This window comes from Juglans microcarpa x Juglans regia, chromosome 5D (genome assembly GCF_004785595.1).
Source record: "Juglans microcarpa x Juglans regia isolate MS1-56 chromosome 5D, Jm3101_v1.0, whole genome shotgun sequence".
NCBI classification, from domain to species: Eukaryota; Viridiplantae; Streptophyta; class Magnoliopsida; order Fagales; family Juglandaceae; genus Juglans; species Juglans microcarpa x Juglans regia.
In genome coordinates this window covers 30127396-30143107 of record NC_054602.1, presented here as the reverse complement: position 1 = coordinate 30143107, position 15712 = coordinate 30127396, and the positions used below count along the sequence as shown (strand labels likewise).

The window sequence follows — 15712 nt, the reverse complement described above, 5'->3', positions numbered from 1 at the left end:
GATTTCAAAAGTCGTGGCGGCTATAATGTTACTCATGACTTACTAATTAGATAATGATCAACCCGATTGAGAGAAAACCGAGGGTTTTTTGTTTTTTTGTACCTCTTCTCCTGTTGGAATAGCTGAACTGCATACCTCTTCTCCTGTTGATCATTATCTAACAGGAGATGAGGTACAAAAAAACAAAAAACCCTCGGTTTTCTCTCAATCGGGTTGATCATTATCTATACATATATATATATATATATATATATATATATTATATCCAAGGGTTTCATCCTCATCAAAGTTCTGTTGAGATGCAGATTGTAATCTTCAGTAGGGACTGTAAATCTTTCTAGTCAGTGTACATCCCCCAATAAGCTATCAATCACATGAATGTTTTCTACCTCCATTTCGTTTTACTATTGAATTGTTCATGCTAGTGCGGATGAGCAATGTACTTTTTGTTTTCCCATTAATTTTGTAAAATTTCATCGCGTGGAAGCTGCTGGTCAACGTGAAAAATTTGCCACAATTCCAATAAAGAGTGATGCTAGCTGCCACTTTGGTAAAATTTATCTTGTTTATTTTTTATATTTTTTTTTTTTACATTTTAGTAATATCTTTAAACATTTTTAAAAAATAAAAAATAATACTAGTATTATTCTTTCAATAAATTGGTCAGATTGATGTTCCTTGCTTAAAAAAAAAGAGAAAGAGAACTGTTAAAAAAAGACTATTTATATTTGAATAAAGCGCGAGTTATCTATTGTTATTTTCTAATCAACATTGCATTTAAATCAAATTAATCAAGAATATAAGACCAATTAAGCAATGCAAACTCTATATATATAATATATAACTATTTCGAAAGTTGATAAACTTGGGACTTTTATTCTTTAATTTTCCTACATGAATATCATAATCAACATTATCGTTATTATAAATATAATCTGTCTCGAATAATGCATTTCATTTTTTTATTTGTCTTTTCTTTTGTTTCATGTATTGTTTTAATCAACGTAAATATTTTCAAAAAAATAAAAAATTTATAATATTATTAAAGAATATTTCTTTAATTATTAAAAATAAAAATAAAAAAACGTTTCGGGAGAAATGTTTGGGTGGCATTTTCGGGATCCAAGGCAAGAAGATGAGACAAAAGATCAGGCTCACATTTCCACTTGACAGCAAAAAGTACCCAAACAATGTGATAGTATGTATAACTAGCTGATGAGGGGGCACTGTCGAATGGGCCTACTGAAAAAGTGACTGGAAAAGTGGACAAAATCTCGAGAAGAGGCCAATGACAATATTTATTTGAAAGGGCATTCCTACAAATAATGTGTAGAAGCTTCAAATACATAAGCCTAGCGTAAGTTTAGCGCAAGGTTTTATAAAAAAAGTTGACTTCACTTTATAAAAATGTAAAAAAATTATGTTTTTATTTATTTATTTTTATAGATAAAATAAGATGAAATGAGATGAATTGAAAAGTTTTATAAAAATAAATAAAATAATGTGACCAACTTTTTATAGAAGATTTAGCAGATCTTGTCTATTACGGACTTATACTTAATATTACCCGTTTGTTATATTCATGTTATAATTTCACTCTGCGGATGTATCGGTATATGATCTACGTACAAGTTTAAATAGCAGGTTTAATTTGTTTGGTTGGCAGAATATTTCCTTGAAATGGAATAGCCATTACGTCTAATGTTTGGTTAGGTTTTTATGCTCATAAATAATTCTTTCATAAGAATAGTTGTTTTCAAGATGAGCAATACATATTCCTCTAAAAATGAGATCAGGAATAGTTGGTTCCAATGGTAAAAGAATGAAAATCTTTAAAAACTATAAAAATACCTTATAAAAATGTTTTTTGAACGTCAAATAACCAGTTTGGATCCCAAATCTATCTCAACTCATCTTATTTAATCATTACAATTTTTTCAAATTCTAATACAAAATATAATAAACAATTCAACTTTTTCAAATCTTAAAATAATAATAATAATATTAAAAAATAATATTCTAATAATATTTTATTCAACTTTCATCTCATCTCAACTCAATTCAATTCAATTCAACATCCAAACGCAGCCTAAAACAGAAATAAAAAATTAAAACACTATAATATGAGATAGGAAAACCTAGTTCTTTTAAAATAATAAACAGTAAACTTTATAAAGTCAAGAACAATGAAAAGAAAATATATCGACTATAAAAATAATCTATATAAAAGGTAAAAAAGAAAACTCAAGGTGGTCAGACTGCAAGAAGGCCAGGGGTCGATTGAGATCCTCCCCTTCCCGCCCCTTCTGCCAAGGTTGGTCAAGCGGTACTTGCCCTTGAATTTCCTTTTCTACTTTTAATTTCTTAAAAGAGTTGTGCTATGGATCAATTACTATTCACGACTGATCCGTAGCACACGATACGTGTCCCATAATTTTTTTTTTTTTTGTTGCAAAACACACCAAACCTTTTGGCTTCTACCGCTCTCTCACCAGCGGCTCTCTCTCTCTCTCCTCGACTCTCTCTCTTTCATCGTCTCTCTCTCGCCTACTCTCTCTCTCTCATCAGCTCTCTCTCATCAGCTCTCTTTCAGTCCAAGCTCTCTCCCATCGTCTCTCTCTCAATCCGGTAGTAATTGCGAATTCGGGAGATGTGTGATTTAGATAATACCACGTAGAGTGTGTAAAAGTGGTTGCTCCCAATAGTAGTTGCTCTCAATATTTTTCCTTTTTAAAATATGTTCATTATTTTTAATTTTAAGAACATATTGGTTCTTTTGCCTACTTTTTGTTGCTACATTTTAGGTTTATTAGTTTAATATTTTTCTATGTTTAATGATTTTTATTTAATTCGTGATATTTTTGAACTTTTAGGGCCAGTTTGGAATTTAGATTGAACTAAAATCATCTCAGTTTCTAATTTTAAGCTGAGTCTAATATCTAAACATTTAACTCTCAAATCATTAAACTCATCTCAACTCAAAACCACTTTACATTTGGGACTCACAATCTTTTTCAACTCAATACTTCTTTATACATAGAATCCACAACTATTTTCAACTTCTCATATATACATTTAAACTCATCTTAACATCCAATTATATCTAAATTCATCTTAAGTGGGTCCCATAAAACTCACTTCATCATCTCAACTCACTACTATTTATAAAAAATTCAACTCAGCTCAACATTCAATTAAGACCTTAGGTAACAAAACTAAAACATGGTAGTTTATTTTTTCAGAATAACATTTTGGAGCTTCGGTATCTTAGGAACTTTGCTTTAATTCCAACAAGAAAACCATGTACTGTCACCAATCAAAATAATAGAAATTCTGAAACTGATATCAATTGAAAAATCTAACTAACGGTAAAAAAATAAAATAAAAAATAAAATGAAATGCCACTCATGGGGAGGTAGTCGTCCCAAGGACCAAGGTGGTTGTGGGGTCATTGGGAGGGCGTCGGGGTCCCCCGAGGGTGACGAAGGACTGCTCTCCCTCACATGCCACCCTACGAGGGAAATGAATAGACTACAAGACGACTTGTTGCTATCCTAAGAGGAATTAGGAAACAGAAACTCGTATCTTTTGAAACTTCAGCAAATTGATGGATTTCACGTCACTAAAAGCAAAAAATGAATCTTTGTTTATCTTAATTTGTAATCAAGATACTAATTTATTTGAGTACTCTTATATCCACAAAGTAATTATATAAAATAATCTAACAAGCTAACGTGATTTCATCTTATCTGTTAGATCTACTTTATAATAAAAGTAATTTTATAATCTGACAAACCACATCAAGTTACATCGATTTATGAGATTGTTTTTGTGTAATTTATTTATGGTTAGAGTATTTCCTAATTTTATTTTCCTACTCCTTCTTCCCCTTCCTTCTCTCTTCCCAGTTCCCATCGAGTGGCTTTCAGCCTCACCGCTACTCAAGATGCCATCTCTCCCTCATTGCGATGCACTCTCTCTCTCTCTCTCTCTCTCTCTCTCTCAGGCTTCATTTGGTTAAGCAATTCAAATGAGATGTTTGGTTGAAAGTTAAATAAAATATTGTTATAATATAATTTTTGTTTTGGGATCTGAAAAAATTAAATTGTTTATTATATTTTGTGTAGAAGTTTAGAAAAGTTGTGATGATTATATGAGATGGGATGATATGAGATATTTTAGTTTTGTGTAATCAAACCAGCCGGCTCTCTCCCTCACTCTCAATCCTTCTCTGAGTTTAAGATCTCTCTCTTTAAAATTATTTATTGCAAGTGATTATGGAATTGTTGTGTTCTTGTGGATTTGTTGTGATTTTTATTGTGTATCACTGCATTTTTTGTGATTTTTGTGCTCGGTGGCCCATGGGTTGGTGGTGGACTGAGGGATTGAGCAGGGGTCCACTCCTGCCCCTAGCACTGGTACGTGGTGCCTTGTCCTCACTGCGTGGGAAGGGTTCTGCGGAGGGAAATCTCACCCTCTACCCATGCAGGAAGGGGGCTACCTCGCCCCATAGGGTGCGAGTAGCACCCCTAAGGTCAACTTGTGAATTATTTTTGTTGCAAAAGTATTTTTCTTTCAAATTTGGACAAAACCATCCTTATAGCTTTTACCATCTTTACAACAATCTATTCATTTAATCTTCAATAATTTATGAAAAGCATGGACATAGATTCACTTGCCACAACAAAACCAATACCAATAGTGCTTTTACTCTTATCTTTTTAGTATTAATATCTTCTAATTTTATATTTTCTTTCAAATTATCACATATTTGAAATTACTTTATCTATTTGGATTATAAAATAGTTTCATCTTATCACATCTTATCTTAACATCTAAATACCATATATACAAATATTTTTCAATTTCAAATTTTTAATTTTTCATCTAATCATTACCTAATCATTATAACTTTCTCCAAACTTACAAACAAGACCAAAAAAAAATTAACTTTTTCAAATTACAAAGTAAAAATAATATTAAAAAATAATATTTTAATAATATTTAAATTTTATAATATTTTTATTTAAGTTTTTCTCTGATTTTTCAAAACCCTTAAAAACATATTAACTCGAATCATTTCATTCCTATTCACAACTTTCTCATCTCATCTCATATCAATATCCAAATTTGGCCTCTATTTCTTTATTCTTTTGCTTTTTAGATCTTGGCCTTTCATTTTAAAAATCCTCAGTCTGTCTCTTTCTATTTTTGCCTTATTTATATATTTCGTTGGCTTTTTTTTGTTTTTAAAAAATTTGTCCTTGATTCTTTTTTATACTTGGCCTTCTACTCGTTTTTTTTAAAATTTATTTATGATGTGGCATATTAATGCAATATTTTCTTAATTTGTTAAACAATAATTATGCATCCCTCAAATTTATGCTCACACCATTTTATTCTTAAGTGAGTGGCAGGTTAGCATTTTTCGTCAATAAATTAAAGGAAATTGGATAGAGATATATACCTCGGGGATAAACTCAAATTTGAAATTAGGATGAATTGTATTGATGATCAATCAATCTTTATAACCACAACGAGAGATGCATCATATTTATTTTACAATAAAAATAATTTTATAATTTAACGTATCACATTAAGCTGTATCAATTTATTAGTTTATTTTTATAAAATCTTTTAGGACTAAAATATTTCTCTTTATTATAATAATAAAAGAACCTAGGTATAAATAAATGAGAAATACTCTAGCCATAAAGTGATTAGTCAAAAGTAATCTCATAAATTGATATGGTTGGATGTGATTTGTCAGATTGTAAAGTTACTTTTATTATAAAACAGATCTAACAGATTATATGAAATCACGTCAGTTAATAAAATTATTTTGAGTAATCTTTTTATGACCGTAACACTCCTCTAAATAAATAGAAGCAAAAAGGGGATGGAGATATTTTCAAGGAGGGCTCAACTAGCTAGTATGTCAAATCTTGATAATAAATACATATATCTAATAATGTTGGCTAAGTTTGGATATCAAAACTATCTTAACTCATCCTATCTTATCATTATAATTTAAAAATAAAAATTCCCATAAAATAAAATAAACAACTCAATTTTTTCAAATTTCAAAATAATAATAATATTAAAAAAAATATTATAATAATATTTTATTTAACTTTCAACTTTTATTTAAAATTATCTCATATTATCTCACTATCAAAATCTCACATTAGATTTTAAGATGTTCATTGCTTAATTGTTTTTATTGCAGCTTCGATTTGATTCCAAATGATATGAAAAGTTTTTTTTTTATTATTTTTTTCTTCTAAACAAGTGAATTTTATTAAAATAAAAAATGATACATGTCGAGTAGGGGTTACCCAATAAAAGATGATATGATAAGTTTTAATACAGTGAATTGGAGGAACTCGAAGTTAATGATTTAGGCTTCGTTTGGTTCTTTAACTACTCTCAACTCATCTAATCTAATTATTACAATTTTTTCAACTTTCAATACAAAATAAAATAAACAATTCAATTTTTTCAAATCTTAAAACAAAAATAATATTAAAAAATATAATCTAATAATATTTTATTTAATTTTTTAACTTTAATCTCAACTCATCTCATCTTATCTCATCTTATTTTTAAAAACAAATGAGCCGTTAGTTATATATACGTACGATCTTTATGGTTCGACATGATATGATGTGTTGAATAAGAACAACGTAAATTTAACTTTCGTATACGAATTTGATAACTTTTTATTGGAGAAGTCGATAAAAATAATTCATATTAGAAATGTTGGATATCCATAAAATTTGCGCAAGTTTTTTATTATTAAAAAAAAAAAAAAAAAAAAAAAAAAAAAAAAAATGGGACAATGCTACATCCCGCTGGGGGCTCCGATGTAGTATTATTTTACATGTATTTTTTTAAAGTTATTTTTTTATATAAATTTTTTAATACTTTTAAATATTATAAAAAAAATAAAATAAATTTAAAAGATTATTAAAAAAAAATACTTCTTTAATCAAAAAATAAAAAAAATCATTAAAAAATTAGTCCTTAATCACGAAATAAAATAAAAAATTATAAAAAATATTTTTTTATAATTTTTTATTTTACTTAATGATTAAGAAAATATTTTTAATAATATTATATATATATTTTTAAAATATTAAAAATTATTAAAAAAATTTATATAATAAAAAAAATTTAAAAAAACACAAAAAAAATACGTTGCTAGACCAGCGGGAGCTCCCAGCGAGAGCCTCCGCTCCGCGGGACATCTAGCATTTTCCCAAAAAAAAAACCTCGAGGAAGGGTCTGCCTTCAAACCTCGAGGAAGGGTCTGCCTTCATCTTATCTCATCATTACAATTTTAAAAAAAATTTACATGAAATATAATAAACAATTCAACTTTTTCAAATTTTAAAATAATAATAATATTAAAAAAATATTTTAATAATATTTTATTTAACTTTCAACTTTCATTTAAAATTATCTCATATCATCTCACTATCAAAATCTCACTTAGATTTTAAGATGTTCATTGCTTAATTGTTTTTATTGTAGCTTCGATTAGATTCCAAATGATATGAAAAGTTTTTATTTTTATTTTTTTTCTTCTAAATAAGTGAATTTCATTAAAATAAAAAATGATACATGTCGAGTATAACCCCCAATAAAAGATGATATGATAAGTTTTAATACAGTGAATTGGAGGAACTCGAAGTTAATGATTCAGTTGTATATACGTACGATCTTTATGGTTCGACATGATATGATGTGTTGAATAAGAACAACATAAATTTAACTTTCGTATACGAATTTGATAACTTTTTATTGGAGAAGCCGATAAAAATAATTCATATTAGAAATGTTGGATATCCATAAAATTTGTGCAAGTTTTTAATTAAAAAAAAAAGTGGGACTCATGAAGAAAATTATATTTTTTATTTGAACCTCCTATTTTTTATGTTTGTCATTTTTATATATGTCTAAGCAGGATTTGCACATTCGAAATTTCAATAAATTAATTTTCTTAATTAAAATTGAAAAAATAATTTATATAAATTTAGACTTTGCAAACTCCTTATAGAACTTAAAAAAAAAGGTCATATTTTGATCACCAAAAAAAAAAATTCACCTTTTTACAGTGAGTTTGACTTGTTTTAACGGATATAAAGAAATTTATACATCTTAAATTTTATTTAAAATAATTAAAAAGTATAGGAATAAAAATTGTTAAAAAAAAAAAAAAAAAAAAAACACCTCGAGGAAGGGACTGCCTTGCCTTGAATGGGGGGTTGATCGTCCAGAGGTAACCTCGGAAACCGAAACGTCAAAATGAAAAGTGAATGGTTAACGAGGACGGCACGATATTTTCACGGGGCAGTGCCTGTTGATTTAACGAGGACCGTGTTGTGGGCCCCATGTGTTGGCAGCACAGCACTGCCGTTTGGACAAGTAAAAAAATATAGGAGATGGTCCCATATGTCACGTGGACTATGTCCTAGTGGCCACGTAAGAGACAAACAATTGCAGCTTGTAGAATCTCCTCTAATCCCCTCTCCACCAATCATCGACCCCCTCCCACGTGGGAATTCCGACCCCACCATACTAAAGATATCATATCAAACTGCCCACACTTCGTAGTTGTTCTTCCCCTCTTTTAAAAAATTACTCTCTCTCTCTCTCTCTCTCTCCTTTTATATATATTCAACCTTATATATATGTGCGTCTACATTTATCCTCCCTCACCCCTCTGTTTTCCACCCTCTTTGGTGTCATATCATCTCTGCTTTCTACGCTGTTCTTTTGATCCCTCTCCTAATTCTCTTGCTAGAAGAAATTAATCTTTTTGCTTTCCATTTGGGCAATCGGCGATTCTCCAAATCCACTTTAGTTTTCTATATCTCCGCATATATATATTTACATGGAAGACGACTCAGCTTCGTATATCCGGATGGTGAGTTTATGTTTGATCCTTAGTGGCATATGATCACTGATGTTTCATGCAAAACCATGATAATGATTCATAGTTTTGGAAGATCATGTTGCAGGTGCACCACTTGATAGAGGAGTGTATTGTATTCAAGATGAGCATGGAAGAGTGCATGGAAGCCCTCTCCAAGCATGCAAATATCAAGCCCATCATTACTTCCACAGGTCAGTCACACCTTTCCAATCTCTGAAAGACGCACCACATACGTGAAAACCTGATATATTTGTCTTTTCTATCTTGTTTGCAGTTTGGAAGGAGCTGGAGAAGGAGAACAAGGAGTTCTTCGAGGCATACAGAAAGAGCAGAGAAGAGATGGTGAAGTTGAGGAAGGAGGCTTCTGAAATGGAGACAAGGGAAGGGATTCAGAGGGTGCTCTCTGTTTCTGATGCTGCTTCCAAAACTGATCATACCCGCTACTCGTCTTGCAGTTGCATTAATTCGTATAAACAACGTTAGGGGCCAGGCATGGCCCAGCGCGTGTTATTTTCGTAATTGACTTGGCAACATAGGGGTATGTTAGGTAGAATAAGGTGAAAGGAGAATGAGAGAGAAAGATACGTCGTCGTATGTTCGGTGTCATGCAAGAAAGATGAAACAGGTCAAAGGTGGTTGGGAAGCGTGAGGAATTTCTGTGGCCGGGGGGTTGCATGGATTCGCAACACGTTTAGTACACGTGGCGTGTTGCTTTGGATGCGTGCGTGCTCGAGCAGTACTAAAATTGTAATTTCACAATGTCTATATCACGTCATTAATTTCCTCTTTATTTTTTCCTCCAAAAGGTGTGCCGCTAAATGTGGGCTTTCATGCCGCCGTTTTGTTCGTGCTTTTCCTCCTTTCTTTTCTTTACAGCCACGGTAATTTCGTTTCATTTATGTATCATATGCTAAAAACAAGTCTCGAAAATTATATTTTTACTCAGATTTACTATTCTTCTTATCTTATAATAACAGATATAAAATATATAAGCCAAATAAATAGAAACCTAAAATATAAGCTCAAAAGTCAAAAGCCTAATAGCATATTATCCGATTTTCCGAATAAAAAATCTAAATTTGAAAACCCTTACCTCCCTTGTATTAAAAAAAAAAACATAAGCTCAAAATAACATTAGTTTTTCTACCTTAGATTTCAATATGGAAGAACAAGTTAACAATAAATTTGCATTTTCTTTGGAACAACTGAGCAATCAAATTTCTCCCAATACAAGAATAATCTATATCCTTCTAAATCATTCAAGGTAAGCCCAGCTCCCCACTTTTCCATGGAGTTGCTTTGCTTCTGTCCCATGGAACACGATTCCGAATGGAATAGAGGGAAGATAAGAGCATCTCATCCACATTGGGATGACTAAAAAAAAAAAAAAAAAAGCCAAAAATCATATTTTTTCTATTTTAACTACTTATTTTTTAAAAGTATCATTATCTCATTTCCTATCATTTCTCTATTATATAAAAATAATATTTTTCTACTATTTCATTATTAATTTTTTCTCTCACTTTTCTTTACAATTTTAATTACTTACTCTTTTTCTTTTTCTTTCCTTTTTGAACTAGAGAAATGATGTGTCCCGCTGGTTTCTACTAAGGGTGGGTCCTGATGGCTTTTTTTTTTACTTAATGATTAATGAAGTATTTTTTTAATGATATTGTGATTTTTTTTAAAAAAAATATTTAAATGTGTTAAAAAAATACATGAGAAAACAAAGCAAAATAAATAAATAGATGAAATACACTAACGAGAGAACCCAATGGGAGCTTACAACGGTGGCTGTAGAAGGACTCTTTGAACTATTACTCTCTACCCAAAATTTTAAACAAAAATCTAAATTATTTTTTGCGGGTACGATAATAATCTCAAGAGGATTACGTTTTTTTTAGAATAATTTAATTTTTGTCAAAATTCGCCTTCTCCAACTGTAATATTTTGTAACGGTTGAATTCTCAACGGTAATATTTCTTGTCCTTCTTCTAATGGTAATATTTTTGTCATTTTTCTAACAGTCATATTTTCAAACAGCAATATTTTGATATATAAATAAGAGCACTTATTCTTTCATTGACATCCAAAGCAACCTAAGTTTCATTTGAGATTAAGGAAAAATTTTCATTCCAGCCTCATTATTCACTTTTGTCTTTAAATAGCTCGTTCTTTCTTTTACAAATTGCTTATTCACTTAGATTCTGAATATGATTTGGAGATAGTTTTCAAAGAAGATGGAGGATCAACATCTACTCGTGGACCCGTGGTGGTACTCGACAATATCGTAAGTACATTAGGTATGATCATATATCAAGGGTACGAACCGCTATTTTGCAACTATTTTGTAAAATTACCAATACATCCCTCGAATCTATTCCGAAAGAGATTTCGTATGGGTTGTTCTCTTTTTCTTCATAATCAGGACAAGATAGAAGTTTACAAGCCTTACTTCATCTAAAGAAGATATAATACTGGAAGACTCGATCTATCTTTCTTGTAAAATATAACTGCTACATTTAGAATGCTTGCGTATAGAGTAACTGCTGATTTCATGTATGAATACATATGAATTGAAGAAAGCACCGCAATGAAGAGCTTAAAAAAGTTTGTTGAAGCGGTCGTAAAAGTTTTTTTTTAATGATATTTGGATCACTAAATGCCAATGATATTGCTCGATTTCTTGTTATTGGTGAATAACATAGATTCCCAAGAATGCTAGGAAGTATTGATTGCATGCTTTGGAAGTGAAAAAATTACTTGTCTGCGTGGAAGGATATGTACTCCGATCATAGTTGTGAACCAGCTATTATATTAGAATCGGTGGTATCATATGATCTTTGGATATGGCATGCCTTTTTTGGATTACCCGGTTCTCAAAATGATATCAATGTGCTAGAGAGATTTTTCATTTTTAGTAAACTCGTCCAAGGGCATGCTCCTTTAGTCAATTACTCAATTAATGGTAATGACTACACTATGGAGTACTACCTTGCCGATGATATTTATCCAAAGTGGTCAACATTTGTGAAGACAATCTCATCTCCACAAAGGAACAAGCTTGTGGTGAAGAAGAAATATTTTGCAACAGTATAGGAATAAGCAAGAAAGGATATAGAGCATGCATTTGGGGACCTACAACAACGTTTTGCAATCATTCGTAGACCAACTCGAATGTTCAAAGTCAGTGATCTAAAAAATATTATAAAAGTATGCATAATTCTACATGATATTATGTAAGACGAGTCTAAGGATCCCCTTGAGCACTTGGAAAATTTTAAGGCTCACATGGCCCTCCATGGATTCTCGGGGGAGATCGTCTGACGAGCCTTCCAGCTAACGTTGAAGGGCGCGACAAGAGGATGGTTCAGTGCACTGCCCCCGAGATCAATCAATGGTTTTGGACAGCTAGCCGACCTATTCTTAACACAGTTCGTAGCAAGTAGAAATAGGAAACAATTGGCATCATACCTCCTAACAGTCAAACAACAGGAGGATGAAAACATGAAAGTATACCTATCTCGGTTCAATAGAGAAAGGGTGACGACACCAAGATGAAAAGACCACCTTGGCCGCCCTTTTGGGAGGAATCTAGCTACGAAACCAGTTTATGGCTTTGCTAGCAAGGAAAACCCCCATAACGCTATGCGAATTCATAGACTGCACCGATGGTTTTATTAATGTAGAAGATACTCTGCGGGCCTTGATAGCGCCCAGGAAGACTGAGTTAGAACAAGTCGACTAGAAGGCTAGTGGGTTTGGTCGGGGAAAGGCCCTTAAAATAAAGAAAGCACTGTACGAGGCGAGGCGAGGGGAGAACACGTTGGCTAAGACACAAGGCCTGAGATGAAACCACGTTAGCTTGGCCATAAAGGAGGAGAACCAGTCCACACCGTGAAAGGTTGACTCGCGGGACCAATTAGACTATCACTTCTGCACATGCCACCAATTAGATCGACCTAGTACTGAAGATTGTTACACCCTGAAGAGAAGGAGGGAGGAGTTGGAGCGACTAGTGTCCCAACATCCCATGAAAGACCGATGGAAAACTGAATATCTAAGTGAGCATGTGAAGATGCACTAGAATGCGACCCCCAAGAAGCGAAGAGGTGAGGGCGGGGCCCCATAGAGCCAACCCCGCTGCACCTCAACGTGCCATAATAGGCCTTAGGAGAGATACAAATGATAATGGGAGGGTACATCGGGGGTGGCCCCACCTTGTCGACGCGGAAGGTCCATGCCCATAGGGCTCGATACGAAGAAGTGTTCACAACGAAAAAGCCTTGAAATAAACAATGGAGATGCTCGAATGCTGCCGCATCACCTTTGGTGAGGAAGACAGTGAAGGGGTACTCAAACCCCACCACGACGCTCTAGTTGTGACCATGCTAATCACAAACTTCACAACGTGAAGAATTTTGATAGACAATGGCAGCTCGACCGACATCTTGTTTTGGGATGCGTTCGTAAAAATGGGAATTGACCCTGGTCGCTTGCACCCAGCCCCCATGCCACTAAAAGGGTTCACGAGGGACTTTATTTGGCTGGTAGGAGCCATCACCTTTCTAGTACTGGCCGGGAAGGCCCCCAGGTCTATTGCCACAATGACCGACTTCCTGGTGGTAAAAGCCTCATCATCGTACACCGCGATCCTAGGGTGCCTTACTTTAAACAACTTGAAGGCAATAAGGTCGACTTACCACTTGAAAATGAAGTTTTCCATGGGAGTTGGAGTTGGTGAAATCAAGGGAGAACAAATGCTTGCTCTGGAACATTATGTATAAGAACTAAAAGCTGGGGGTGGGGATGTGAGGGCCCTTGAAGTTCGAACTAAAGACATAGCGCCCCTACCACCGCCCGGCTTAGCCAACCAAGATGAAAAGATTTGGGATGAGCAAACTCTCCAACAGGCAAAGCCAAATGAACCTTTGGAGCTCATCCTTGTCAACCTAGACAAACTCGAGCGCATTATGAGAATTGGCCCTAGAATGGGCACTATAATGAGGCAATCCATGAGGAAACTTCTCGCAAATCACCTGGATGTGTTTGCTTGGAGTCACGATGAAATTCCTGGCAATGACAATGCGATCATCGAACACCGCCTTTGCATGAATCCAGGCGCAAAGAAATTCAGGCAGAAGCATAGGAGTTTTAGCCCAAAAAAAGGCATAGCCATAGTCGAGTAAGTTGATTGCCTTCTGGCCACTGGGTTCATCTGGGAAGCATAGTATCCTGAGTGGCTGTCGAACATAGTACTGGTAAAAAAACGGAGTGGCAAGTGGAGAATGTGCGTAAACTTTATCAACTTAAAAAAGGCTTCCCCCAAGGATATCTTCCCCTAGCCATGCACTGATCTAATTGTTGACTCTACAACGGGTCGCTGCTTGCTAAGCTTCATGGACGCCTACTCAAGATACAACCAAATTTGAATGAATTCAGAGGATAAGGAGAAGACATCATTCATCATGGACTGGTGACTCTATTGCTACCGAGCCGTGCCCTTCGGGCTAAAAAACGCAGGAGCAACATATCAATAGCTGGTCAATCAGATGTTTAAGAGTCAGATAGGTTGTAACATGGAAATTTATGTCAATGACTTGTTAGTCAAAAGCAAGTGACCCAAGTGCCACTTGGATGACTTGCGAGAAACCTTTACGGTCCTATGATGATACAGAATGAAGCTTAACCCAATGAAGTGTGCCTTTGGAGTGGAATCAAGCAAGTTCCTGGGTTTTATGGTCTCCGAGTGTGGAATCGAAGCTAATCCGGAGAAGATCGAAGCCATACTAAACATGCACCCGCTGCAAAGTATTAACGATGTACAGAAGCTGGCAGGGTGGATAGCCGCCCTTAATTGATTCATTTCTCGATCAACAGATAAGTATTTGCCATTCTTTAAAGTATTGAGGAAAGCTTAAGATTGGAACACCGACTGCGACCAGACGTTCAAACAACTAAATGAGTATCTGGCCAGTCCCACACTCCTCAACCAGGCAAAACTAGGAGACGACCTGACAGTGTACCTATCGATATCCCCCCATGTTGTTTCAGCAGTCTTGGTCTGAGATAGAAAAGGATGCTAGGAGCCTGTGTACTATACCAGTCAGGCATTTCGAGGAGTAGAAGCAAGGTATCCCTGGATGGACATGATGCGTTTGCATTGGTGTTCACAGCGTGACGATTAAGATCGTACTTTCAGCCCGACTGACACGTCAGAACGCTTAATGAATTGGGCCATCGAGTTAAGCGAGTTCGACATAGAATATCTCCCTCACACGGGATCAAGTCTATTTTTAGAAGACATCCCCATCGCACCTACATAAAGGCCTTAGCAGGTCTTCGTAGATGGCTTATTTTGCTGGGCTGGTGGGGGAGTGTGAGTGCACATCACCATAGAGTCTGGAGAAGAGCATGACTACTCGATTAAGCTCGCCAACCACCATAATGAAGCAGAGTATGAAGCACTATTAGCCAGACTAACTGTGGTCGAGACATTGGGAGTAGCGAAGATCGAAGTAAAGGCCGACTTTCAGGTGCTCGTCAATCAAATGCTAGGTGAATTCGTTACAAAAGGCTAGAAGCTGAAAAAATATCTACAGTTGGTATAGGAAAAGCGAGGCTCTTTTCATTACTTGCAAGGGAAGAGAACTAGAGGGCTGAAAAATTGACACGAGCTACGTCAGGACAGGAGGACTCACCCTTGCCAGAACACACAGTTGAGCGAACGACAGATTTTCCTGCCATTAGAGTCGAGATGGCAGTAGTGCA

The 15712-nt window shown here is 34.2% G+C and overlaps 1 protein-coding gene across 2 annotated transcripts; it reads left to right on the top strand.

Moving 5' to 3' along the window:
* Positions 1–227: 227 nt before the first annotated feature.
* LOC121263986 lies at positions 228–9731 on the top strand. Of its 2 annotated transcripts, none has more exons than XM_041167000.1 (4): positions 228–246; positions 8888–8932; positions 9027–9132; positions 9216–9731. In XM_041167000.1, exons 2-4 carry the CDS (start codon positions 8900–8902, stop codon positions 9422–9424), a joined length of 348 nt encoding a protein of 115 aa, XP_041022934.1. In that variant the 5' UTR covers positions 228–246; positions 8888–8899; the 3' UTR covers positions 9425–9731. The 2 variants fall into 2 exon arrangements, with proteins under 2 accessions (XP_041022934.1, XP_041022933.1); XM_041166999.1 differs by having other exon boundaries at positions 235–244; positions 9015–9132.
* Positions 9732–15712: the final 5981 nt, after the last annotated feature.